The 27,903-nt window shown below is 39.2% G+C and overlaps 1 protein-coding gene across 2 annotated transcripts; it reads right to left on the bottom strand.

Annotated features, from left to right (window-relative positions):
- On the bottom strand, positions 1 to 27,836 carry LOC103468148 (chaperone Ric-8A). Of its 2 annotated transcripts, none has more exons than XM_008415024.3 (14): positions 27,713 to 27,836; positions 22,504 to 22,603; positions 21,737 to 21,784; positions 20,940 to 20,957; positions 19,086 to 19,175; positions 18,129 to 18,631; positions 13,543 to 13,678; positions 11,572 to 11,760; positions 11,186 to 11,280; positions 10,922 to 11,072; positions 10,293 to 10,388; positions 7,810 to 7,954; positions 6,290 to 6,572; positions 1 to 2,986 (listed from the first exon to the last, which is right to left on the bottom strand). In XM_008415024.3, the coding sequence occupies exons 2-14, from the start codon at positions 22,591 to 22,593 to the stop codon at positions 2,821 to 2,823; spliced, it is 2,010 nt and encodes a 669-aa protein (XP_008413246.1). In that variant the 5' UTR covers positions 22,594 to 22,603; positions 27,713 to 27,836; the 3' UTR covers positions 1 to 2,820. The 2 variants fall into 2 exon arrangements, with proteins under 2 accessions (XP_008413246.1, XP_008413245.1); XM_008415023.3 differs by having other exon boundaries at positions 22,504 to 22,606.
- Between the last annotated feature and the right edge of the window lie 67 nt (positions 27,837 to 27,903).

Here is a 27,903-nt window from a genome sequence, read left to right on the forward strand (position 1 = left end):
TTTTCTGTTTCAAATTTAGTATTTATTGGTGCTTTCATTGTACAGACAGTGCAGACAATAGTAAAACTATCAATCCCGACAACAACGGCAGTTTGAGGGGGATTTAAAACATTACTAGTTGAAATTTATCATCACAAAATAAATTTTATCACAATAAATCAAATTCTTATTCTGATATGAAATTTATTGTGATAAATGATAATACAATAAATGCCCAAACCTAAATGATAGCTTCTGTTTCTGTTATTGAAGTTTGCTGTACTTTTGTCATGTCTGTTTTTTCTAGAAAAATTATTTGAGACTTTCTCTCTTTCTTGTGACTTAATGTTTTCCACATATGGCAGAGTTGTGGTTCTAGGTAGACTTCTGACCCACATGCACAATTTGCTCAGGTGGACAACAGTACATTTTAAAGAGTTTATTTCTAAGAACAATGTAATCGTCTTGATCTGGAAGGATTCTCTCAGTGAGGGGAAAACAGGAACACACACCCAGAGGAACAGGAGAGAGGCAAGCTGAGAAAAGGATCCAGAAGGTGAGTAACTGGGGAGGATTCTGGCGTGAAACCACCAGGGAGGAATAAATAAATAAAATCTGGGCGGTTGGCCCACATTAGAGATAATCTTGACAGAAAGTGAAACAGATGGAGTATAGGTTGGAAGAGGATAGACAGGTCATGGGAAGAAAAAGTATTACTAGTTTTGATCAAACCTTCTATGTTTTCACATATTGGTCACTATATGGGAGTTTAAGAGTTCAAATTCATAATATTCACATAACAAGACAGGATACAGTAATGGTTACAAGTTTTGGACACATTTTCTCACTTTCTTACATTGAATATTCTCCAAGAGCATTGCTAAACAATGAGTGGACAAGAATTATATTCTACAAAGTAGCAATTAAAAAACATGACTAATACAGAAAACAATTTAAAGGAACTTCATTTCCTTACCCTTGCTGTGGAAAACATCATATATAATTTACAATGTGTAAACAGCTCAGATGAACACATGGCATTCCTAAAGAACTTAACAGTTTGAATGCAAATAGAAAATATGAATTCAGTTGAAAATAGTCATTTTTACATGTTTAATTTTTCTTTCCTTCTGACATAATTGACACATCTGAGTTGCTGTAGATGCATCAGCAGAATGATCACTCCGATTTAAGTCTATGAATAAAAATCTTAAAATAGGATGAAGCAAACAGCATGCTGCAGTATAATATCCTGAAACTGGAACATTTCTGAAGAAATTTAAAAGGGATCTGCCAAAGAGTGTGTGTCAGTTAAACCCAGTGTTCTGATGCTGAAAATGAGCAACAATGCTAATGTGAACTAAAATGTAGTCAATAGCTTGTGGAGTATCATTATTATGTTGAGTAACATGGACTTACTCTGTTCTGTATGACAATATTGGTGTATATACTAAAATTAGCTTAAATGCTATCAGTAGCACATGTGGTAACAGGATTTTAATTTACATTGACTGGAAAAACATAGCTAATAAATCAAATATTAGCTAAAATGCTTAGTTTAGGTTCAAGGATAATGTTAGCATGAGAGTTACTAGCATATCAAATGACTTTGGTACTACCAGTAGGATGAGGGTTATCACTAGCATATTGACTAACATAAAATTACTCCATTCAGTATGCAAAACATGAGTGTATAAGCTAAAATTTGTTAGAATTTTACCATAGATTCTGTCGTTAGAATGTGTGATATTAACAATATGCTGACATACATGGACTTACTACATTCAATATGCTAAACATAAATGAAAAAAACAGGTAAAATGTTTATTTTCTATCAAGCTAATTTTAGCATGATAGACGAGCATAATGACTGACTAGCATGTTGATCCTACCAGTAGGATGAGGGTTACTAATAGCATGTTTAATATTAAATTACTCTAGTCAGTGTGCAAACATTAGTTTAGGAGATAAAATTAGGTTAAATTATAAGGTTAGCTTAACTGCTGTCAGTAGCACGTGGGGCATCACTTGTATGTAGACTTACATTGACTTACTACATTCATTATGATAAACATATGTAAAACGTTTTCAAAATCATCTAAAATGCTTATTTTAGCTATAGGACTAATGTTAGCATGAGCATTATTATTGTGCATGTTGAGCAACTAGCATGTAGACACTAGTTGGATGTATGTATTATCATCAGCATGTTGAGTAACATCAACGTACTTAATTCATTGTTTTGTCTTATATAAAGCGTAGCTTTTACATAAGACCTAGCTAAAATAGTAATGGTAACTTAAATGTGGTTTCACTAGCAAAGTACTAGCATATTACCCTACCATTAGAATCATGGAGTCTTGGTCCTAAGCCAATATCTCATTGAACAGTTCTCTCAACTTAAAATGTAGTCAAGAGCAAAGAGGCTTTTATTTTGAAATTTTTAGTAAGCTTCGTTTTAAAAAGCTACACCAATCCCATATGTAACAGTGGTTGCAGCAAAGTAGTAATTACCTGCTGCGTAAAATATGAGGGCTTTTATTTTGTAGGGTGCATTCTTTTCCATTGTAATTCAAAGCCATATTGCTGCCATGTTTAAATGGCAACAGAAGTAATAACTCCCTTCTCAAGATTGGGCAGCACGTTTTAATGTATATTTTGTGGGGTTGCACGCAGTGGTTTGAGCCGCATTAATGGTGACGGAACAAAAATAAATATTAAAGAGACCAAAGTGTAGAATAAGAGGGCCCCAATAAAGAAATGATAATAGTTCTCCCATACTTGCTTGTTCATTCTCATACTTGCTTGTTCATTTCTGAGTGTAGCAGAAACATATTTTTGCTATTTCATTGTTTTGTCTTTCAATCCCTGTGGCATAGAACTCAAGCCCTGTTCTTCACACTCCTCTTCCTCCTCTTCTTTTTCTTCTATGCAGCTCCTTATATGGCCCCAAAGAGGAGCCAGTCTCCCATCTCTTGTCACACTCATTGGCTGAATGATTTGGTCTCTGAATGAGAGAGAAAATACAAACAGAACATCTGTAAAGCTTTCACAGCACTTCTACATTTTATTGACAGGTCACCAGTGCATCGCAGGGCAACATAGAGACAGAAAGGACAAACAATCATGCACACACACAAATAAGGAAAATTTGGAGAGATCAATTAACCTAACAGTCTTTGGGAGGAAGCCAGAGTAGCTGGAGAGAACCCCCAGCATGCACAGGGAGAACATGCAAACTCCATGCAGAAAGACCCTGGGCCAGGAATCAAACCCACAACCTTCTTGCTGCAAGGCAACAGAAGGTTGTGCAACCTCAGTTTTCCTCTTTACCAAAAAAAAATTGTTTTCCTCTTGACTCAAAGAAGACAAAATATAAGAATTTCAAATTAATACCATATTAAACAGCATTGATTTTTATTCATTTTTTTCTTTAGTTGAATTGTATGTGGCCCAGCCTAACTGATCTAAATGCCAAACTTCATAATGTAAAACCTGAATTTGTTTTTCATTATGATTTGTGATTTTTTTTAAACAAAAAAAAAAATCACTTGTACACAAGTATTCACACTGTAGTCACTCGGTCAGTCTCCAGCCAGGTCCTTCAGACCCCAGAGATTCAGCTGCAGTCTCAAAGCTCCTTCGTCATTGCAAGCCTCCATACCATCACCACCCTCCAAGGATCGAGCTCCTGTGGCCACCAGGCTCCAAGTTCCTGCACCGCTGGGTGGTAATGGTCTTCATGCTCTGAGTTCCTTTGACACTGGCCTCTTGGACCTCTGCGCCATCTTGGTTTAGTCGGTCCTTGTTTCAGTACTTTTTTTAATCCTGACACCATTGAGCTTTGCCAATTGGCCTCTTGCTCACCTCTCTGACCAAGGCCTTGTTCTATGATTCCTCAGGTGGCCAGATGTAGAGGGGGTGTGGAGACATTGGGGGACACTGGTGGTTAAAAATTTCTTACATTTCATAAAACTTTTTATGGTTTTGTGGTGACCAAATTCTTTTCTCCAAGGGGCCAAAAGCAGAAAAGTTAAATTAGAGGTTTGTCATAAAATTCAATAAATTAAAAATGCAAAAACTAGTTTTATTTCTTTTCTTTTTTGTTTTACCTGCTTAATAGTAACAATTTAACTAATTAATTCCCAAATACCTAAAAGATATAAAAGGTTTCATGCTGTTGTCTTATTTGAATAAAAACATGCCATTAAGAACATTTTTGGGTCTTTAACTCAATTCCATTTTGTTGACTAAATTTTTACCATTCTTGAATTGTGGTCAAACAAAATAATTTCAATAGCCACACTTTGGACACCCCTGATCCTTTAGATCAGTGTTTTTCAACCACTGTTCCGCGGCACTATAGTGTGCCGTGAGTGATCGTCAGGTGTGCCGTGGAAATTATTCAATTTCACCTACGGTACCGTATTTTCCGGACTATAAGATGCAACTTTTTTTCTAAACTTTGAACCATGCGGATTATAGCCCGATGTGGCTTTTCTGTGTATTTTCTCTTCAACCACCAGGGGGCTCTCTAGCAGGAAGTGAATCATTAGAAGTCAAAATTGTAAATCAAAAGAAGAACGTGCTAATTTTCAACCACATGCTAGCAGCAGGCACGATGGAGAAATGTTTTCAAACTCGTATCATGCAGGTTTTAAGTTGAGGGCTGTCGATCTGGCACAACAGGAGGGAAATAGAGCCGCTGCATTTAAGCCCGGTGTGAACGAAACCATGGTTCGGCTTTGGAGACGGAGGGCTGCGTCCTTAATATATGCAGCAGATTTATTAGGACGCAGCCCTCTGCTGGGTCCTTATGGAAAATCGAGAACAGCTTCCAGTTTTTGTTTTGTTTTGTTTTTTTCAAAAAATTTTGTGAAGGTGCTAGTATGGTGCGCTCTATAGTCCGAAAAATACGGTAATTGATTTGAAAAGATTTTTTGAAAATGAATTATTTGCAAATAATGCCATCTTCGTGTGTCTGCTGTAGCAGTGACTAGCGGCGCAATCATGTAATTTTCTTACCACTAGATGGCAGCAGGTACAGAGCATTTTACATTACAACAAGAGAATTAGTGATGCATGAATGTTACAGGTAGCGGTGAGAGCATCGTACCTAGCAAGACTGTGACGACAGTGATGGAAAAGACAGAGAAGCTCAGCAGTAGTTGGGTTGGAAAGAACATGGGTCCATTTCCCACAACATATCTGTGTGAAATTGAGCTTCTCTAGTCTAGTTACTATAAAAACTAAAACCAGAGAGAGAATGAGAACTGTTGAGGAAGAGCTTTGTCTTTCTTCAATTTCTGCCAGAAAATCAGCTGTTTTCATCCAAACATGCACAGGTTTCACACCAGGTGGGTAAAATATTGACATTTTGTACATGCAACTCTTCATATTGTAACGGTGAATATGAAGTGAAATGTTTTCCAAATATTATTGCTTCTTTCAGAATAAGAATTATTTTCTGTATTCTGGCTAAAAGAATGCTTGTGGATTAGTTTGTAAAACAGTTTGAAGTTTTCTACAACTTCTTTAAATTGAACACCACAGTGCTTAGGCACTGTTCAGGGGTATTTTTGTAGTGTACACGTTAAGTGCAATTTGAAATAAGAAATGTAAAATGTGTTAAAAATGCATTTTTGTGTTGATTCCTATTCAAGAGACTTTGATAAGAATGACTATAAATGTAATATAGGCGGCTACAGAGTATCTTTGTTTACATTTTTGGTTGGTGGTGTGCCTCAAGATTTTTTCAATTAAAATAATGTACCTTGGCTCAAAAAAGGTTGAAAAACACTGCTTTAGATGATCCTTTAGATGATCAGTGGAAACAAGATGAACCTGAGCTCAATTTATAGTCATGGAACAGGGTGTGAATACTTCTGTCCATCATTTTTGCTTTGTTGCCTTTAATAAATTTGCAACGCCTTGTTTTTTGCCTTTGTTGTTATGGGTCCATCCATCCATCCATTTTCTGTACACCCTTGTCCCTTAGTGGGGTCTGGAGGGTTGCTGGTGCCCATCTCCAGCTAACGTTCCGGGCGAGAGGCGGGGTCACCCTGGACAGGTCGCCAGTCTGTCGCAGGGCAACACAGAGACACACAGGACAAACAACCATGCACATACATACTCACACCTAGGGAGAATTTGGAGAGGCCAATTAACCTGACATTGGTCGTTATGTTTAAAACATTTGCTGTATCATAAAATATAGAAAGAGGGAAACTTTCTGAGTACTGTACTCTAAATAACTGAGCAGACAAAAGGATACTGGAATTATGAGTAGTATCATATCAAATGATCTCACTGTGATAGTCTGTTGATCATGCAGATGAGACGACAGGCCTCGTCCTCCTTCTCTTCTTCTGTCATGCCTTCCATTGGGTCGGGCTGCTCTGCCTCCACCCTGCCTGTCACCAGGTTAATCTTCGATCTGGCCTGGCGGTACTCCTCTGTGTCTGAGTCGGAGTCGCTGGAGTAGTGGGAAGCAAACTGGCCATCCCCAGAGTTCCTCCTGCCGTTCAACAGACCCCGAGCTGCCAGCAGCCCTGCAGCGTTCCCATAGCCAGTGTATTTAACAAAGCGGCTTACTGCAAAGACACACAGAATGAGAACAATATTGAGGCAACTCTTCACAAGAAAGATTGTATTTCTTTCCTTAGCAGAATGTTTTCAATAATATTAGTGAAAAGAGAGGGTCATGAGCAGGTATGTATCTTAAGAATACATACCTGCCATAAATACAATGGCTGTGATTGTGTCACAGCCATTGCAACATCTTATGGGAGACAGCATGTGTGTGCCCCTCCCTCCGGTTTATTTGAAGACACTGGAATGGATGGGGGGTGCCAGAAAGTTGGTTCGTCCAGGGTGCCAAACAAGCTGGTTGTCAAGGTTACCCGCATTTATCTTGCTGTTTTAACATTATCTAGCACGTTGTCAGTCAGTGTCCTACAACTGTTTAACACGATAACTGTTTAGCTTGTTTAACTGTTTAGCATAATAAAATGAGTTATTCTACTAAATTTACATTAGTGAATGAGATGTGTCTTAAGCATTAAATGGAGGTGACAAGATAACAAGCCCCAAATGCTGGACATTACCAATTAGCAATATTAAAGCCATTTATTCACAGTGAGATCAATGAGATATGTCGAGTCCCTCTAATAAGTTTTCAATTAATTCCCCGCTCAAAAGTTTTTGTCTCTTACGCTGATTTCTTCTAACATTGTGAAGCTCTACTTAGAACCTTCTTAAGATCCAATAGTGCAAAATGCAAATTCTTGCAGTTTTTTAACTGGTCTTATGATTTTGATCATCAGTGTATAATCAGCTGGAGGTGTCATAGTTCTATATGACACCTCCAGGTATCTGATGGCTGAGAGTGGTCAGCCATCAGACCACTCTCAGGTCTGATGGCTGACCTCCTGTTAGTCTCCATCTGGCAAAAGTGTGTGTAGAACTTCCTTCTTTTTTTTTAAATAAAGTAAATTGTTGTGTTAACTTTCCTCTACATTTGAGATGCATCATTAGCAATCACAAATTAATACGATTCTGATGTTCAATTAACATACATGTCTGCCTATCGCTGTACAAGTACTTCCTCTCTACAACAAGGCTTCATATAGAGTGCGAATGAAATAAACCTTGCTTGTTCTTTAGAAATACCATTAGATGACCATGACAATGCCTGTTTTGTAGAACAAAAAACTTTCAAGCATTTATGTTGACTCACAATCACTAATATCTTGAATGACTGGAAAGAAAAACATCTAAAAATAAAACTTTTATGAGGACAATAACACAAACATGTAGAATGTAATGTACCATTTTCTTTGCAGAGCACAAACAGCAGCTCTGCTGCACAGTCCTTAACATCTGTATCAACATGTGTCATCAGGCGGACTAGCTGGCCTCTAAGAGTACTGTCCTGCTCAGGCCGAACTGCAACGTCCTTCAAAGGAGGTAAGATCTGAGACAAAAGGTTACAAGAGAAAAAATACAGTTCTGATTCAAATCGTAATGTGTTACTGTACCACCAATGTGTTACTGTCATAGAAAAATATATGTTCAAAACTTTGTTCACAACAAATAAGAATTCATTTACCTCAAAAATATTCACAAAATTAATAATATCCCATCCAGGAGTGATGCAGTGCACTACCTTGCTTCTCAAGGCAGTGCATCACTCTCCTCCTATGTTCAGGCCCCAGTCAACTCAAATAATTATTATAGCTGAAGGTTTAACGTTAGCATGAGGCCTATGACTGGAATGTAGAGCAAGTAGCATTTTCGCAGTAGCATGTGTGTTATAACTAACATGTTGACTAACAGTGACTTAATCAAGTTAGTATGCAAATATTAACATGTAAGCTAAAATTAACCAAAATGCTATGGTTAGCTCAAATGCTGTCAGTAGCATGTGGGTTATCATTAGCATATTGACCTACTAGCATGTTGACGCTACCATGAGAATGTGTTCTATCATAAGCATGGGAGTCTTTGTTCTAAACCAATATCCCATTCTAGTCATTTGTCAGCTTCATATGTCGAGTAAGGAATAATGAAGCTTTTATTTTTTAATTTTTCAGTAAACTTCATTATAAAAGGCCACATTAATCCCATGTGTAAAAGTGATAGGGTTAAACCAGTCATATAAAGCTCCAAACAGCTTTATATGACTTTATTTTGTAGAATATGTGATGCTTTGTTTTTGTTTGTTTTGCTCAATGTTTTTGTCAGTTTAGGGCAGTGGTCCCCAAACTATGGCCCGCGGGCCGAATCCGGCCCGCCTCCACATTTGGTCCGACCCCCTGAACAATACCAGAGAGCAATCAGATTATTTTTCATATACCGTATTTTCCGGACTATAAGTATAACTATAACTTCAACCACCAGGGGGCTCTTTAGCAGGAAGTGAATCACTGGAAGTCAAAATTGGAAATAAAAGAAGAAAGCGCCCATTAAAACGGAATTAGGTTTTAATAGGGAATTGAAATTTGAGAATGTTGTTGATCAGTTAAATAGCATTGAGGGGAAAAAGAAGATTTTTTATTTTTTTTAAATAATACAGGGATCATTATGAGAATTTGAAGTATAGATATTAGGATCCAGTAGATGGCAGTAGTGCAACAATAATGGATGCAAGCTGCCGTTGAGATCTAAAGAAGAAGAAGAAAGCGCCCATTTTCATTTAGCACATGCTAGTAGCAACACGAAGGATCAGCACGTTTACTGTTAGTTACCGTTCGGAAACTACCGTAATCAGTTCAGTTAAATCTAAACTTGGCAACTTTTTCTTTTTCAACCGTAATAAATGTGATATTCAATTGACCTGTTATGACTCAAATTTTGGGTGTCCGCCCCCCTCTGCTGCTGCTGCATCGTTGTGGAAAACCTGGAGCGGCAGAAATATCTGCCGCTTATAGTCCGGTGCGGCTTATATGTGTATGTTTACTGGTTTTAAAAAAAAAACAACTTTGGTGTTGTGGCTTATTGTCCGGTGCGGCTTATAGTTCGGAAAATACAGACTATGTTCCTTCCTGAATTTTTTATGTAAAGAACCCAGAGAGGGTTATTTGATTGTTTTCTGGAAAACAATAAATTTTTACATTTAGGCACTCCTACAATCGTCACACTTTTTCTGTTACAAACTGACTCCGACCCCCCACCAGAGAAGGGAAAAGTTATGTGGCCCTCACAGCAAAAAGTTTGGGGACCACTGGTTTAGGGGCATCAAGTTTCATGAGTCACATATTCTTCTCATGCTCTTCTGCCATCTTGCCTGTAGTAAGTGTTCAGTCAAGGTGGCATTTATGTAGTTCTAACTATCAGCTCTGCCTTCCTCAGTAGTAAGTGTTAAAACTACAGAGTGAGAGAGAGGGAGGGATAATTCTATCTATTTGAGGCAGTCAGTTTCACTGAAAAAAGCAGCATTCAGGAACCATAAGACCTATCCGAAAACCAATGAAAGGCCATTTCTTAGACTGACGGCTTGTTCTACATGGATGTGACTGTTGGAGGCAAACATTCCCTCAAAGCCTTGGTAGACAGTGGATCAATGGCATGCACCATGAGTGAGGAAGCTGAAGCAAAACTTTCAAGCTATCTCACGAACCTGGATAAGAAACCAGCTGCTGATTTTCAGTACGATCATGATTCATATCGATATCTGTATTTACACAGGTTATTTTTTTATGTGGTTTTATGTTTGAGGATCTGGAACATTCAGAGATGATAATAAAAGCAAACACAGAAGAGAAATATAATAAGGAATGCCAGTGCAGTCAAAAAAAAAAGAAAAATTTTACCTTTTGCCTTAAGTAGTGACGTGTCTCCCTGTGAGCCCGAGAACTCTCTGTCAATAAACTTAGAACAGGAGTCAGCTTCTCTTTCAGCTTCTGACCCTTAAGAAAAAAATAAGTTTGAAAGTTTTTAAAAGCCTATGAGACTGCATCCATCATAAAGAGCAGGCTGAGTCCATTCTATGGCCATGCCATCGAAAGCTGAGCAACACTATTGCAGGCAGTTCCTGGAGCATCCAGGAACTGGATTTAAGAAAATGGATGTTCCAGGTATTGAATGTTGTGATACAGTCAGTAACAACAGGGTGGAAGTCAGCAGATGCAGGAGATACTTGAAAGATGCATTCTCATCATACAAGGGAGTTTGATTAGGCCACATTATTGGTTAGCATGAGACCAGATGGTTTTACAATTACCAAACCATGTGAAGACACCACAGCAGAGAAATATGTGTCTACTTGAATATCTGAGGAAATTCAAGTAATTTGGTGAATATATGGCAGAAAAATTGCAAATAAAAGTATCAATCTCATCACGTTAGTACTGATCTGATACCAATAATCAACTTGGTGTTGATAAGATTGATCTTTAGACCAATATGCCCAGTTTCTTCCTATGACAGCACATCTACTTGCCCTGTTCAGTCGTCTGTTCATGAAGAGCAGCAATGCGTGTACACAGTCCATGTTGACATCTTCATACTTATGAGACGCTTGTCCTACAGGGACAGCCAGCAGGACATCCAGGCAGGTCAGGGGCAAGGCTGACAGGATGTTTACTGTATGTCTGAGGGGAAAATACTTTATGAATGTCCTTCAACTGTTATTAGTTCATTTTTCTCAAGCATATCTGTAACATGTATATAACAATGAGTTCTGGGTTAAAGATAACCCTCTGACCCTTGTAGTTCCTCCAATGTGTCTGCTCCATCACAAGACAGCAGCAGACAGTGGTGTAGGACAGCTGCCAGGCGGCGATATAAAGCAGCTTCCTCCTGTAAAGACATCCTTCAGATTTCATCTCTGACCAAACCTCATGGACTAAATTTGGATGTCATCTTAAATTTCACCACAAAAACAATCCTCTATAAAGGCATGGGCACATGAAGCACTCTGACAATTCTTATTATGTTTGCTGCGTTAGCTGATTTTATTTCATTTGGTTAACCCATTCCACCCTAAAATGTTTTACTAGCCTGGTCTAACCAACTCTATGAAAACTTTCTGAGGAACCCCTGCCTAACTATTTAGATGTTTGCCTAGCACTGGTGGCTTTGTGTTTTCACCTCATCAGGTTCCTGCCTGTAGAACCTGTGAGCAACGTTGAAGATGGTCTTGAGAATCTCAATAACATCCTGGGACACCTCCTTGGAGACAGGAGAGGAAGTGTTGTCAGTGATCAGCTGATTTCCATCGGCCCATCTCAAGACCAGGCGCTGTTCCAAGGCTGAGGTCAGAACCAACACCCCACGCTCCTGAGGCAACCAAAGCAAAGCACTGAGTTCTACCTACAGACTGTGGTAAGCAAACTTCTGAAGCATTAGTTGTAATAAAGAAATTGAGTGTTTGTAAAAGTATTCACACCCTTTGAACCGTTTGCATTTTGTCACTTTATAGCCACATAATTCAATGTGTTGAATTTGGATTTGATGTGACAGACCAACACAAAGTCATACATAACTGGAATATGTTTGCAGATTTCCCAAGGACCTTGTGGTTCCTTTTCTGACTGAATATTTCTTTGCTCAGCTTTCACAAAACATTTATCCTCAGACGATGTTTACTACTAGGCAACTTCTAAATCTAACCGGTCAGTCTGGAGTTTATTTAAGGGTCTTGAAATAAAATGGTCTCAACAGAAATTGATAATTGAAATCATGGTCAACTAATTTGGTAATCAATTCATTGTTAACTGGAGTGTATAGACTGAAAAAAAAGCCATTTTCTGAAAGAACATTATCAGAGTAGTAATTAAGTCAAACCTATCCAAAAAGCTATATACATTTTGCATTAAAGTTGCAGCAAAAAACTTTTTTTCAACCAAAATTTTTCATATGGTAGTTTTAGCTTCTCCCAGATCTAAGGTCTGAGCTTTTCATATGTAGATACTAGAATTATGTAATTAGCTGTTGATGCATCCTTTACATCAGCAGAGTTCAAACATTCACTATAGGAATTAATTATTTTGGTAATACTTTATTTGAAGGGTGTGCATAATACTGACATGACACTGTCATAAACATGACACAACACCTGTCATGAACATAAAGAAGTCTTTATGAATGTTTGACTGTTGCCATGAAGTGTTATTCGGTAAATAATGACACTTTTAATGCAACGTTGCATTAAAAGTCCATTAAAAGAGCCAGCTTTGCATGATTTTGTAAATTATGATAATATAATGCAAAGTTGGCATTTTTAATGGACTTTCGATGCAACTTTGCACTAAAAGTGTCATTATTTACTGAATGACACTTCATGACAACTGTCATAAACATTCATAAAGACTTATTTATGTTTATGACAGTGTCATGTCAGTCTTATGCACACCCCTTCAAATAAAGTGTTACCATTATGGGTAGTTACCATTATTTTTAATTGCATTTTTTAAATATATTTCTATAGCTAGTTAAATGAACAATCTGCAGAATGGGCCAGTTTTTCTATCAAATTAATCATCAAAATAATCAAGAGAATAATCAATTATTACAACAATTGTTAGTTGCAGCTAAACAACGATGAACTCAGAGTTTTATGTAGAAGTTTTTTTAAGCTATCCATCATTTTTTCTTCTACGTCACCATTATCACAAACTGAAAATTGTAGTTGTGACAGGGGGAAAAAATTAATGGTGGGAATACTTTTGCAAATTAATTTCTATAAGTGAATTTTTGCATGCTCAATGTTCCACAAAACACAAAGGTTTAGAGTAAATGAGTTGGTACTTGTATAGCACTTTGTTAAGTCTAGAGGACCCCAAGGTGCTTTACACAGCTGGCTGCCATGCACCGGCGCCAACGGGCCCTTTGACCCCCACCACCAGGCAAGGCTGGTGGCAGGCAAGCCTTGCCTGGTGGTGACAGACATAATGACAGAGGTGGGTGGAGTGGGAACCAAACCAGAAATCTGTCCATTGCTGGGCAAACTCCTACCACCTTCATCACCATTGCCCCAGAGTAATGGTTGAGATTAGCAGTAGACTGAGATAAACTTTAGATGAAGCCATTTATAACTGTGAGAAGGTGAGGAGTGTTTACCTGCTGCAGCTGCAGCCTGAGCTCAGGTCTCAGGGCTGTTAGTAAGAAGAGAAGCCTCAGTTTGTAAAACTGGCCAGTGGGTGGTGCCCCACTCCAGATTCCCTGCTTCAGACTCTCCCATAATCCCTGTAGAAGCCTTCCCATGGAGACAGACATTAAGCTTTTAGTGAGGCAAGGGGTTGCTAAGCAGCTGTAAAGCACCATTCATTAAATCTTCAGAGCATCTAAGCTTTTGGTAGAACATGTAGGAATAGCCCTTTGGTGCTCCTCAAATGCAGAAATGACGCCCCAGTATGCATGGACTGGGATGGTGATGTCACTGGCAAATCACAAAGAGATGTGGTAACCCTCATTTCCATACAACCACACTGATTTAACTAGTAGATGCATAGCTTTTTGTAAAGAAAATTATAGCAAAAATTATAGCTCCTAATAGCAAACCATGGATGTCAAAATTGTTGAAAAATCTGTTGAACAAAAAGGCATTCAGTGAAGGAAACCTCACAGAGTTGAATTCACTTAAAAGTGAAATTAAGAATGACATAAAAAAAGGCTAAATTGAATTATAAGGAAGAGCTGATAAAAGACCTTGCCAATAATATATTAGGCCCAGTTTGGAATGGTTTAAAATAATTGTTGCATCAAAGATCAAGTGCAACAGAACTGTGGTTATTCCTGGTTTTAATTCTGATATCTAATTGGCAAATTAGTTCAATATGTTTTACCCTAATTTTGATTCTTCTGATTTTAGTAATGAGATCTAGATTCTGAAAAACCAACTTCTCTGCTCTGATCATGTCCCATTTGACATTATGTCTGTGTCTGAATCTTTTACACACTGTAAGGTTGGAAAAAGCCCAGGTTCAGGTAATACACTACCTGGCCAAAAAAAGTTGTCACCTGGATTGAACTAAGCAAATTGAACCAAACCTTCTATTGGATAATTATTTTATAGTTGATTATGTTCCAGCTGGTAAAAAGACCCCAATTGGTGCATTAAGTTGCTTCTCATTTCTTAAACAACCATGTCTAAAGACGTGGAAAAGATGTCAGTCTGTTTGAGAAGGGTCAAATCATTGGTATGCATCAAGCAGAGAAAACATCTAAGGAGATTTCTGAAACTACTGAAACTGGGTAAAGAACTGCCTAACGCATTATTAAAAACTGGAAGGAAAATGGAGACCAGTGGTCTTCAAGGAAGAAATGTGGCTGGAAAAAAATCCATCCTGAATGATTGTTATTGGCGATCACTTAAATGTTTGGTTAAATCAATTCAAAGAAAAACAACTGTAAAACTCCGGTCTATGTTTAATAGTGAAAGTAAAAACATTTCCAGATGCAGAATGTGAAGGGAAGTCAAGGGACTGGGACTGAATAGATCTATAGCCTTAAGAAAATCACTGATCAGTGAAGCTAACTGGAAAAAAGGCTTCAAACTGCTAGGGAGCATAAAGATTGGACTCTGGAGCAATGGAAGAAGGTCATGTGGTCTGATGAGTTCAGATTTACCCAGTGGGCCACATCAGGTTAAGAAGAGAGAGGTGCCTGCTGAAGCAGAAGTCAGTATTGTGGTACTAGAAGTTGGTCTTGGTCTCGATACCGGTCTCGGACTCGAACGCATTTGGTCTCGGTCTTGTCTCGGTCTCGGGCGCTGAGGACTCTGCATTTTATTTCAAGACCAGTCGAGACCGCAACTGTGAAAATGTCACTAAACGTACAGCATACTGTCCAGTGTATTTGTTAACATCTTTGTTTTTCAGTGGATGCAAAACGCACCGAATAAAATCCAAGTAATTACGTGTTTCTGTTACTCCCCGTCCTCCTCCCCACCTTTCACTCGCATGCGGCGCTCTGAGACATGAGGTGGTTTCCTCTCAGCGGCAGAAAATGTCTGTCTAATCATCAGTAATATAATAGCGCTGCATAAATCATAAGAAATCCGATGGCCACACCTAACTCAGCAGCGCTTCGCTTTCACAGACGGTGGGGACTACGTCTAACTTTTTTCGTCACTTAGAAAATTAACTTAAAAAAGGTAAGCTCCGTTGACATGATGTTAGCAAAGCTAGCTGTATAGAGACATACGCATCTGTGATGAAAAAAGTCACTCACTGCCTGAATTATTGTGCGGAGGTTTTGACTGACTTGTCGCATATATGGGAAAACGCTGTGTCCAAAAGTCTGCAATATATTGATGTGACATTCAGAAACAGTCGATTCTTCTCCACAGCTCTTTACTTATTAGATAGGACTGGAGTGTCACTCACTGAGAGCCGTTGTTCTATCAGATTACCATACGCTGTCAGAATAGCATACATGCAGTGAGTACCAAGCCTGCGCATGCGCATTAAGAAGTCCGACCGTCAGAGGAGTTGTCAGTTCACCATACGCAGCAAGTTATGACGAAAATAAGTCATTAAATTGTTTTCAATGATAACTATATAGATATACACGTGTTGTCATAGTTTCAAAGTGTATTTAAAGCAGGGTCTGGCTGCAGCTGCAGTCAACTACAACACATGCCCGTGTAAAACTCATTAACCTACTTAACCGCTAAGTCAGGATGCCATATAACTGTTAATAACAAAGTCTATGACGATCTACGTCTTGATTCTATGTTGCTGATTAAATGAAATTTTATGGTAATGACGTGTCTGACAGATATAGCCGTTGTTCTGTCAGATATCCATACGCTGTCAGGATAGCATACATGCAGTGAGTACGCAGTGAGTATGCCAGCGCATGCGCATTAAGAAGTCCGACCGTCAGTGGAGTTGTCAGTTCAGCATACGCAACAAGTTATGACAAAAATAAGTCATTAAATTGTTCATAATATGACATAATATGATAACTTGATAGATATACATGCGTTGTCATGGTTTCAAAGTGTATTTAAAGCAGGGTCTAGCTGCAGCTGCAGTCAACTACAACACATGCCCGTGTAAAACTCATTAACCTACTTAACCCCTAAGTCAGGATGCCATATAACTGTTAATAACAAAGTCTATGACGATCTACGTCATGATTCTATGTTGCTGATTAAATAAAATCATATGGTAATGACAGCGTATGCATGTCTGAGCTAAGCATACGCTTAGCTCAGACAACGTATGCTGATCTGACAGAACACCGTGAGTTTGTGCTAAGCGTATAACGATCTGACCTGACCCGTTCTTTGTTCTTGTAATGCTCTGTGTACTGCATCATTATTTTATTTAATTATGTACGTTGATATTTAAATTAACAAATAACTAAAACACAAGATCGAAAGAGCACGCACAGAATGCACATTGCTCTTTGATTGTTTTTGTTCAAAGTGGCAGCTGTAATGTCTGCCATGGTGTCAGACTTCCTGGCTTCATGTACCGGGAGAGAGAATGAAAACAGTCACAATGAGCGCCTTCTGTTTGGTTACTTGCCTGTTGCTCCTTGGTCAGTGTTCATAGTTGAGCGTTATTTACCATCAGGGCATTGCCTCAATTGCTAATTGCTATGTTTAATGGTGCAGACGGTGGTGGTTTCTTACATGACCAATATAGACAAATGCCCAGGGCGTTATCTTTTTAGGGATGACACGAGACCATCACACATTGTAGCACAGAGATGGAATATTTAATATTGGTAAAATGTATTAAGTATTTAATATCTAGGTGTTTTTGTGGGAATATGGATCTTTCAGATCATTTTGAGAAGCAATTTTGATAATATTTAACATTTTATTGTGTCATGTAGCGCGGGGCGCTGGTCTTGGTCTTGACTCGGTCTCGACTTCCCTCGGTCTTGGTCTTGACTTGGTCTTGGACCCTGAAAGTCTTGGTCTTGTCTTGGTCTCGGGGTAGGTGGTCTTGAACACAACACTGGCAGAAGCATTTCAAAACAATGGCACAGTGAAAGCATGCTGCAATCAAAGCTAAAGGTGGTCCAACAAAATATTAGAGTGTGACCTTTTCTTTGGTGGTGACTTTCTTTTTTTTTTTTTTTTTGCCAGGCAGTGTAAGTGGTCAACTGCTCTCCTCGTGTGGAACAGTTGGCTCCCATTTTGTATCAAATCTTCCAGATGTCACTTAACCAACAGAGAGTGCCAAGGTGCTGGAAGCAGTCCATCATACCTGTGGCTAAGACTAGCCAAACAAAAGTTCTTCAAAACTTTAGACCTGTTGCACTGACTATGAAATCCTTTGAAAAATTGATAAAGAGCCATCTCCTTATTCAGACTTCACACTTACTTTACCTTTTGGTTGTCTGGTTGTGGGGTTGAGGATGACACCGCAACTTTACTAAATGTGTTTTAGACATCTTGAAAGAAACAAAAATTATGATAAGTTGCTATCTGTAGACTTCTCATTGGGTTTTAATAAAATCTAGCTCCACATTCTGATCGACAAACTTTTTAACTTTCACTTAGATTTCAATATGATGGGCTGAATTCTTGATTTTTTTAAACATTTAACTGGATGGATTGTGTAAAGAGGAATGGAAAATATCTCTGTCTGCTCCAATAATCTCTATGATTTTGTGTCAAAACTAACTAAAGTTTTGAACTTTGACATAATACAGAAACAAGAAGACAACTTTAAAACTGTCACCTCAGTGAGCTGGCTCTTTCCCGGGCCTGGGGACTGTTGTAGATTATATTACACAAGACTTTCATGGCCTCCTTCCTGCACACCTCCCCATCATCCACTTTTCCGTTTTCCTCACTGTCGTCTTCCCAGGCATCTTTTTTCCCAGGAGCAAGCACAAGGTGCCCTACGTTCCCTCGCCGGTTAAAGGAGTGACACTCTGAAAAAGAAACTGTACACCTCTGATCGGAATCTACTGCTCCCTGACATCCACTTGCTTCTTTTCCATGGATCTCTGTCTGTGTTCTGTCACACTGATCTTGAATTTTTGTTTTGTCCTGCTGCTGGCTGGGCTGCCGAAGATTGATACCTCCCAGGTGTGTCAAGGTGAGTAGGGCGCTATCAGTGACCATTGGTCCCAGAGCTCTACGGTCACGGGAGAGGATTCGCAGAGTATGCAGACAAGCTCGTAGCACAGCAGGCTGCAACTGACCACCGACAAAGCCCAGCAGGGCTGCAGCCAGACCCTGCAGGGAAAAATATTATGATGAAATCTAAGAATTCAGCCTCAGCGCAAATCAACTACATAGACATTTAAAGAGTCTTAGGTTTATTACATGCGCTGCAGCATCAGAGATTCAATTCAAATTCAAAAATACTTTATTAATCTCAAAGGGAAATTAAATGTTGTTGTAACTCATTAATTTAGATTCTTAAAAGAGTTATTGTAGCTAGTAATGCCTGTTAGCAGGAAAAATCTCCTACAGCGCTAAATCTGAAGAGGATGGTCAGGGTTGTCCATAATTTTCTTGATCCTATGAGGAATCATTTGAATAATCATCTCCAGAGATTATGGAAATGATTATGATTAAACAAATCAATCTAGATACAGGTAAATCTGCTGTAAAAGATGACTGGAGGTTCTGGGAAGTCCAGAGGGTACAGGAGAACAAACAAACCACATCAGTTTACTTGGCCTACCTCTCTGAGAAGAAGATTCGGCCTCTCATCATCTGAGTCAATGTCCGAATCAGAGTTTGAAGCACAGTCTCTTATTTTGTTCTTTCTGAACTGATGAACCAAGAGATGGGAATTAGTAACACTGCACATAACATCAGTAATAATGGGTCACACTGCTATATTGCTTTCATGCAGTATTTGTACTCTGTTTATTCCCTGGCCTGTTCCACTCATATGGGTGGTTCTCAGAAAGGATGATAAATCCAACATCGCCCCCCTCTGGATTTCTTCATAATATCTTCTGTCCTGTTCAGGCTTACTGGCCTTGTCTATATGGGTTACTTCACACAGAGAACATCATTCAGCATTGAAATACACTTTTTACAAATTTGTTTCATCAATTATAGATTGTTGGTTCCAGTGTTCAACACTAAGCTGGCCACCAATTACTCTCTCTCAAGTCAGTGGTTTTCCTTCCTTCTTTGGACTTTTAATGGTAGACCTTAAGACACTAATAACGTCCTAGAAGAGCTTCAGTTGCAAAGATGCATTGACCTTGTTGATTAGCCATGGCAACACAAGGATCTATTTTCAATATGTTGACCAGATACTGCTGGTGTGGGTTGTTTAAATCAGTGGTTCCCAAACTTTTTTTCTTGGGCCCCCCCCAGTGGTTTCCCAACATTTTCTGCCCTCCCCCTCTCCCCCCCCACCTATGGATTCCAAATAGCTGTCTGGTTGAATGACATGGGGGTGGGTGGGTAGGGGGGGTGGATAGGATTCTTAGAGACTCCCTGTCTCTAAGAACGGGGCGGGGCGTACAAAATAAATCTATGTAGCTGAACATAGACAACATCATGCACAACATCATCCACCCCCTTGCATGACCTTGGGTGAGAGCTATTTATTTTAGCTCTCACCCTAAAATAAATATTTCTGCTATTTCTTTCTTAGTGAACTAGTGGGTAAAATAAGCATTTGAGCTATTTTTGATTCATTAGCCATGAATAGAGGAAGTCTATTCCATACCTTGGGGTATGCTAGTGATACCCCAAAGTCACTGCTGGTAGCATTTAGACTAACATTAGCATTTTGGATAATTTTAGCTTATCCACTAGTTTTAACATATTGAATGGACTATGTCCATGTTAGTCAATATTCTTGTGATTCTCCACATACTATTAATATTATTTTAGCTAAGCTTAGCATTGAAATTTTTAGCAGCAGAATGTTGGGTTCAAACCGACACTTTGGTAGGCCCTGTTTAAATTTCTTCAGAAATGTTCTAGTTCTATCTAGTCTTGTGCAAGATTCTTGTGCGTCTTATGCCTGTAATTTGGTGAACACTCATGGCAAGTGTTTAAGTTAAATAAATATTTGTTTACATTTCGGCTCTCCCTTGCCTCCGCCTTCACCAATCCTGACACTTTATATAGATATGTGGTCAGGAGCCCACTATTTCATGGGTTAAAAGAGTTATTTTTATATAGTTTTTGTATGTTATGTGTTAAAGGTGAGTTGCATATGTAATACCCTTCACATCATGTCCCCCTCATGGGGATGGAAAAAAGTTAAGGCTCTGGATTTTTTTTCACTATCAGCCCTGAACCAAACCCACCAAAAGAAATAATTCCTATTACAACAGAGTCTTCTGCACAAGCTAAAGCATACTACGAAAGTGAAGGTCAAAACAGGGTAATATGATGAGTGATGAGGTATCTAAATAGCTTTGGAACACATGATTAATCGCTTTTGGAGGACACCCATCCATTCACACAGAGACTGGGTGTGACTAAACAATTTAAGCACCTTTTCAGATTAATGTAAGAAGGTGTGATCATTGTCAGCACAGCTCTGTCTGGGTGATTTATTTACCTCTTCCAGTTGTTGTTGCTACAGACAGGTGGTCCGAGAATGAACAGCAACAGATGTATAATAAAGAAAAAGATAATAAGTGTAAGACTTAAAAAGAGAAGACAAAAACAAAGAAGTGGTGACATTCTACTATTGACATTTTGGACTTGGACAGTGTCTGGTCAGGAAAATGGGGATTCCTGTTTTGCTATGAAAAAGATGTCCAGAAAAAGATTCAAAGAGAATATGACATTTATCCATTTTGATAAGAAGTACAGTCAACATGCAAGACTGTGTGATGCCTCCATGGTGCTGCTCTCAACAACTGAGGTACTGTGCAAAAATTTTCATATTCTTAAAACTGTGGACACGGGTGTGGTCATCATTGATGACCAAACGCAAAGCTGGAGTCTGTCCAGTATTACAATGACAAAAATACAGTATAAACATTCTCAATCAGATGACAAAAAAATGCTTAGGAAAGGACTTCACATGGAGGTTGCCCATTGTCTTATTTTATAGCAACCATTTCTGTTCCAGATGTTCTGCAGCAGGGAGATAATTGAGGATAGATGGTCATGAAGGCAGGTGGAACATGAAGGAAGTCTAAGCTGTCAAGACTCAAAAGTGCAGCAAGCTCAAAAAGGAGGCAGTTTTTTTGGATTACAATTCCAGGTTTTTTATTGCCTGATCTGCTGGTTCGAGGGATGCTTATGGGGAGGGAGTGTGGCTCCACTCTGTAGGTGGGGAGTTTCTTAACTTTATATGTGAATATTTTTGCAAGATGATTCACAGACTCAGACATTTTGTTTACTGACCTTTTTTCTCTCTTGTGCCTCGGTATTGAAAAAGAAGCACTCTGCGTACTGTGGAGAGATAAAAGAAAAAAGATGTACTGAATATTTTACAAAGATCAGCATCATTTGATAAAGATAAAACTTAAAGCAAATGATATACTGAGAAAATACTACAGTTATGACAGCAAGACAATAATCTCAGTGTCAATAAAAAAACATGGTAAAATTATAAATGGGTGACATTTCTACATTGCCTTATCAAGTCAGAGGACTTCAAAGCTCTTCATACTTCGGTCATTAACCCGTTCACACACTGATGATGTGAGCTACATTGTACTCTCAGCTGCTGTGGGGCAGACTGACAGAGGCATGACTGTCATTCAACTGGTCCTACTGGGCCCTCTGATCCCAAAAGTCACAATGGCAGAGATGTATAGGGAGGGGGTTCAAACCACCATTTACAGGATGAACAGCTGTATTCATTCACTTGATTAATTTTGTCACAATATACCAAAATTATCTTGGTATTTGGAAGTAGAATGGCTGTTCAAACAGCAGCAGCAGGAGTGGAGCAGAGAAAGAGAAGCGATGAATGCTCCAACATGTTTGTGGACGATATGAAGCCAGAGATGGAGCTGACCAACTTGGTGCTCCTGCAGACATTTCAAACATTCCTCTAGGCATCGACAACCATTCTCATCGTGCCTTGCACATTATTTCCATAGTTACAAAAGAAGGAAAATGTCTTATGCCAAATTGAGGCAGTCGTCATAGCAACCATCAGTAACCTGGGTATTGTAGTTGCCCAGTAAGAGCTGGACAGCGTCCTGGTCTCCGAGGCTGATGCTCTGGATGATCTTCTCCACGTTGGGCACCATGCCTGAACATCTGCTGCAGAAATATACAAAATTATTTCCTGTAATCAAGAACCAACACTAAAGTAATCACTTTATGCAAATGTCTTTATGTATGCACTTACATAAGGGCTCAGCAATTATAAAAGTAACTTTTACATAAGTGTTTTTTCAAACTTTTTCAGGCTGAGAGTCACTTAACCCATCGAACAAACCCTCCCAGACAAACTAACTTGAAATTTCTCCTCAACAACGCATCTTAATGTATACAAACTTAAATTAAAATATTAGCATCTTAACACACTTATTGCTTTCTTTTTGCATCCATTCTGTTTTGTAAATAGGATCTGCCAAGTCGACTCTGGGTGTTTTGAGTTATTTAAAGATTTCGAAAGTGTGGATTTTGAGCTTTCCAATGACGTCAAACACATGGAAATCAAAAAAAGAAGTTGTTCTTTACTACCAAGTGTAGTGTGCATTTATAGCATTTTACGGCTATTTGCACAATAACAGAAAAATAGATTTTAGTTGCTTTGACAGAAACAAGTCATTTTCTGCTCTATGAAATGTAAAGTTATCCACCAATTTCTATCAGTTGTATTTATGCATTTAAATTAATGCATTTAATTAAATCATTTTTAATTAAATAAAAACAATATATGTTGTGTGAGCAGAGAAATATAAGCAAACAAAGTCGTAAGAACAAAGAACAGTTTTTACTGAGACTGGAGTCTCAGTAAATGAGACTCCAGTCTCATTTAGAAACCTCTCAGTAAATGAGAAGTTTCTAAAACCTCTCATTTACTGAGACTTCTTCCCTGAATGGTCTCCAGGGAAGAACTGGAGACCGTTCAAAAGAATCAAATTGCTCGCACATCAGCAGGCATGACATTTTCTGGTGTTGTTTTCTTTCAACCAATATTTTCAGCTTTTATTTTATGTGACCTGGTATTAAACCATTTATCCATAATTATTTTTAAACACAATCCTTTGGTAAGTCAATTGTATGCATCGCACTTTTATGGAGGACCAAAACCGACATCATAAGAAATAAAAGAATAAATCTATAAATAAAAGAAGAAATATATAAATAAAAGAAGAAATATACCCAGCCAGCATACCTAGGTGGGCCCCATATGGAGAAAAGGAGGGCAGACTATATGGGTCCCATATGGGTTTGTCCGTGGTTTCCATGGTGGCCCCACATGGGTTTGCCCATGTAGAGGCACTGCCCACATGGGCAAACATGAAGTTAGTTTCAAGTTGGATGTTGGATTTTCCAATATCCGCCGAGCAAGCAGCGCTTAGCTCAAGGTTGATCCAATTTATGAAGGCTAATTTCGGCCAGCCGTTCTCAAGCTCCCTCCTCAATCGCTCGGAGGTTCACTTCACTGCAGTCGGTAACACAATAAAACCACCAGGATAAAGTTTGTTTTGGTCTGTGGCCTGCAAAGATGGCACTGAGCGACTGCAGCTAAACGCCCCACAACGTATGGAACCAGTGACATTGGTACCAAAGCTCTATTGACCAATAGTAGACAAAGAAGGCAGCTCTCCTCATAAACATAACGATGCAGCAGAAAAAATAGCAAACGGAAAAACAGCGAGCAGAAATACAGCAAGCAGAAAGGGGAGAAGCAAAAAAACAAAGACAAAGCAAAATATCTATTTTTCTTGATGGAAACTCATGTGTAAGGAAAAGGGAAAACTAAATATATATTTATGGTTTTATTTCTTATCAAAATATGTATATATGCTTTTAATTCTTATCAAAATATATATTTATTCTTTTATTTAATATATTTATTCCTTTATTTATATATTTATTCTTTTATTTATATATGTCGGATATGCATTTATTCTTTTATTTATATATTTATTCTTTTATTTCTTATTATGTCGGTTTTGGTCCTACATACACTTTTGAGTCCACATCACGAGAAGGACCTCGCTGTAGCAAACAGAAAGGGGCGGGGACGGACCGCTGTCAGTCTCATACCTTATTTGGAAATGGGACCATTGCAATCCGAAAGTGAAAGGGGCGCTATTTCCTACACTTCCGTTTTTATTTTCTTTTGAAATCTGTGATATATTTTCACCTTTAGGAAGGAGTTTCACTCTCAGAATGTATTTTAACTTCTTTCTTTTATTTACTTCCCGGCAGCTGACAGTTTTTAGAAAATTCTGTAGCTTTCGGTGTACTTCTAAATCTGCTCAAGTCGCATCTTTTCGGGCCTGCTACTGCCTCTAGTGGCGTGGGGGTGGAAACACGACGAATCTTATTGCATTACTAAATCAGAATACCACAAAGTCTTTATTACTTATTATTAATTCTGGCATTACTGGAACAGTAAAATATAAATTCCCTCAGAAAAGAACATGCCTTTTCATTTTCTTAAGGAAGTAGAGCTAATTAAATGTGATAAACAAGAACTGAACGTGATTACAGTTTCACTTGATGGCCAACTTGTTGAAACTGTGGCAAATTTTAAATACCTCGAGTAATTCCTGGACAGTCAGCTCAACTTTGCTGAAAACACTGACTATAAAATACTGACAGACTTCTCAGAGACGCTACCTTTTAAGAAGACCTTGGGGTTACCCAACTGGAGGTTGTTGAGTTAAAATGTTAAAACTTAACACGTGTAATAATGTGATTCATGAATATGATTTATCGTTTTAGAGTCAAAGGAAAATTTCCTCGTTGATAGGCTTCATCTTATTTTTTTCTATACATAAGACTCTACAACGAAAAGTCTCTCAATAATATACTGTAAAAACACTGTAAAAACAAAAAATGAATCTTTGCTTATGTCTGTTTAACAACTCTGATTGTAACAACCTGGGTTGTATTCTTCTGTACCTAATTCCATCCATCCATCCATTTTCTTCCGCTTATCCGGGGTCCGGTCGCGGGGGCAGCAGCTTCAGAAGGGAGGCCCAGACTTCCCTCTCCCCAGCCACTTCTTCCAGCTCCTCCGGGGGAATCCCAAGGCGTTCCCAGGCCAGCCGAGAGACGTAATCCCTCCAGCGTGTCCTGGGTCTTCCCCGAGGCCTCCTCCCAGTGGGACGTGCCCGGAACACCTCACCAGGGAGGCGTCCAGGAGGCATCCTTACCAGATGCCCAAGCCACCTCAACTGGCTCCTCTCAACGTGGAGGAGCAGCGGCTCTACTCTGAGTCCCTCCCGGATGACCGAGCTTCTCACCCTATCTCTAAGGGAGAGCCCAGCCACCCTGCGGAGGAAGCCCATTTCGGCCGCTTGTACCCATGATTTCGTTCTTTCGGTCATGACCCAAAGCTCATGACCATAGATGAGGGTGAGAACGTAGATCGACCGGTAAATTGAGAGCTTCGCTTTTTGGCTCAGCTAATTTATTTGTTTGTTATTGACTTTTGCTCAATTAAATTTCTTATGTATACAGCTCTACACCCTCAGCAGGGGTCCTGGAGGGTGCATGGGAGTTCGCCCAACCAGTCTACATGTGTTTTGTGGACTTGGAGAAGACGTTCGACCGTGTCCCTCGGGAGGCCCTGTGGGGGGTACTCCGGGAGTATGGGGTACCGGGCCCTTTGATACGGGCTGTCAGGTCCCTGTATGACCGGTGTCAGAGTCTGGTCCGCATTGCCGGCAGTAAGTCGGGCTCGTTTCCGGTGAGAGTTGGACTCCGCCAAGGCTGCCCTTTGTCACCGATTCTGTTCATTACTTTTATGGACAGAATTTCTAGGCGCAGCCGAGGTGTTGATGGGATCCGTTTTGGTGGCCTTAGGATCGCATCTCTGCTTTTTGCGGATGATTTGGGGTTAGGGTTAGGGTCTAGTCTATCGGCTGGCCTGGGAACGCCTTGGGGTTCCCCCGGAGGAGCTAGAAGAAGTGGCTGGGGAGAGGGAAGTCTGGGCCTCCCTTCTGAAGCTGCTGCCCCCGTGACCCGACCCCGGATAAGCGGAAGAAAATGGATGGATGGATGGATGGATGGATGGATGGATGGATGGATGGATGGATGGATGGATGGATGGATGGATGGATGGATGGATGGATGGATGGATTGCAAATGGTATTTTTATTATAGTTGATCCTGTTGTTTTTCATGTCCTTATTTATTTTGTTCCTCCTATAATTGATGGAGATATGTAGATATTATTTATAATGTATGAAAGTGTTGTCATTTAATTAGCTCTACATCCTTAAGAAAATGAAAAAAATATGTTGTTTTATAATGCCAGTAATGCCAGAATTAATAGTAAATAATAAAGACGTTGTGGTATTCTGACTTAGTAATGCAATTAGATTAGTTGTGTTACCACCCCCACGCCACTAGAGGCAGTTTCAAGCCCGAAAAGATGCGACTAAAGAGCAGATTTAGAATATTTTCCCAACTGTGGCTAAAGCTGCTGCTAGCTGGTTTACTCTCTGATCTGAGGCTGTTTATTTTATACACAGTCAGAGAATGGTGGATTGACAATGAGTAATAACAGCTATCTAACACTTAAATGTTATTATTAACATTTTTATTATATCCTTAAGATAATGAGTATCCGCGAATTTTTCAGTCAGGTTTCCCGAGGCAAAATCACACCGGTAGTAAAGATACACCTCTTCGAGTTATGGCGGCCATTGTCTGACGTCACTGTGAAAAGGGACTATTTGCTAAAAACTGTGAGCTTGCGCTAAAGTAAATAAAAGAGAGAAGTTCAAATACATTCTGAGAGTGAAACTACTTCCTAAAGGTGAAAATATATTAAATACAAATTTCAAAAGAAAATAAAAACGGAGGTATAGGAAATATAGCGTCCCCGCCCCTTTCAGTTTGCTGCAGCGAGGTGTACTTGCACATCACTGCAAATGGTCGTTTACATACAGTACTTTGCGGACTACTAGAGGGCGCCCACGGACCACCAGTGGTCCGGAGACCACAGTTTGAGAAAGACATACATACTCCTACATAATATCGAAAGCAATAAACGACCGATAGAAAGCAAATGATAATGTGGTCTCTGCAGCTGCAGTTATTTAGCCATCAAGCTGCTATTAAAGCCAATTAATGTGAATTGAAAGCACTACTTTCAGATACTTTGAAGTGGATCATAAGAAATAATTCTCAGTAACATTCAAGGCACTAATGTCTATGAACTGTTGCACTTACTTGTTGGTGTAATAATCCACTCACACCGTCAAAGGCAGTGTCTCTGTCCTCCAAATAAAATCGTGTCTGTAAGCTTAATGTCCTTCCTCCTCTGCACATCCCCTCCTCCTCTTCACCCACTAATCCTTGGATATACTCACAGCCCCGCCTTAACCCAGTCCAGCCCCAGAGCACTGTTATATCATCTGTTC

The sequence above is a fragment of the Poecilia reticulata genome, chromosome 8 (assembly GCF_904066995.2).
Source record: "Poecilia reticulata chromosome 8, P_reticulata-male-v2, whole genome shotgun sequence".
In the NCBI taxonomy this organism is placed as follows: Eukaryota; Metazoa; Chordata; class Actinopteri; order Cyprinodontiformes; family Poeciliidae; genus Poecilia; species Poecilia reticulata.

Coding starts and splice junctions, on each gene's coding strand:
- LOC103468148 (XM_008415024.3), bottom strand. CDS start 22,593: ATGGTGCCCAACGTGGAGAAGATCATCCAGAGCATCAGCCTCGGAGAC. Junction 21,785..22,503: donor TGGGCAACTACAATACCCAG/GTTACTGATGGT, acceptor ATCTCTCCACAG/TACGCAGAGTGCTTCTTTTT. Junction 6,573..7,809: donor TGTGCTCTGCAAAGAAAATG/GTACATTACATT, acceptor GTGTCTTTGCAG/TAAGCCGCTTTGTTAAATAC.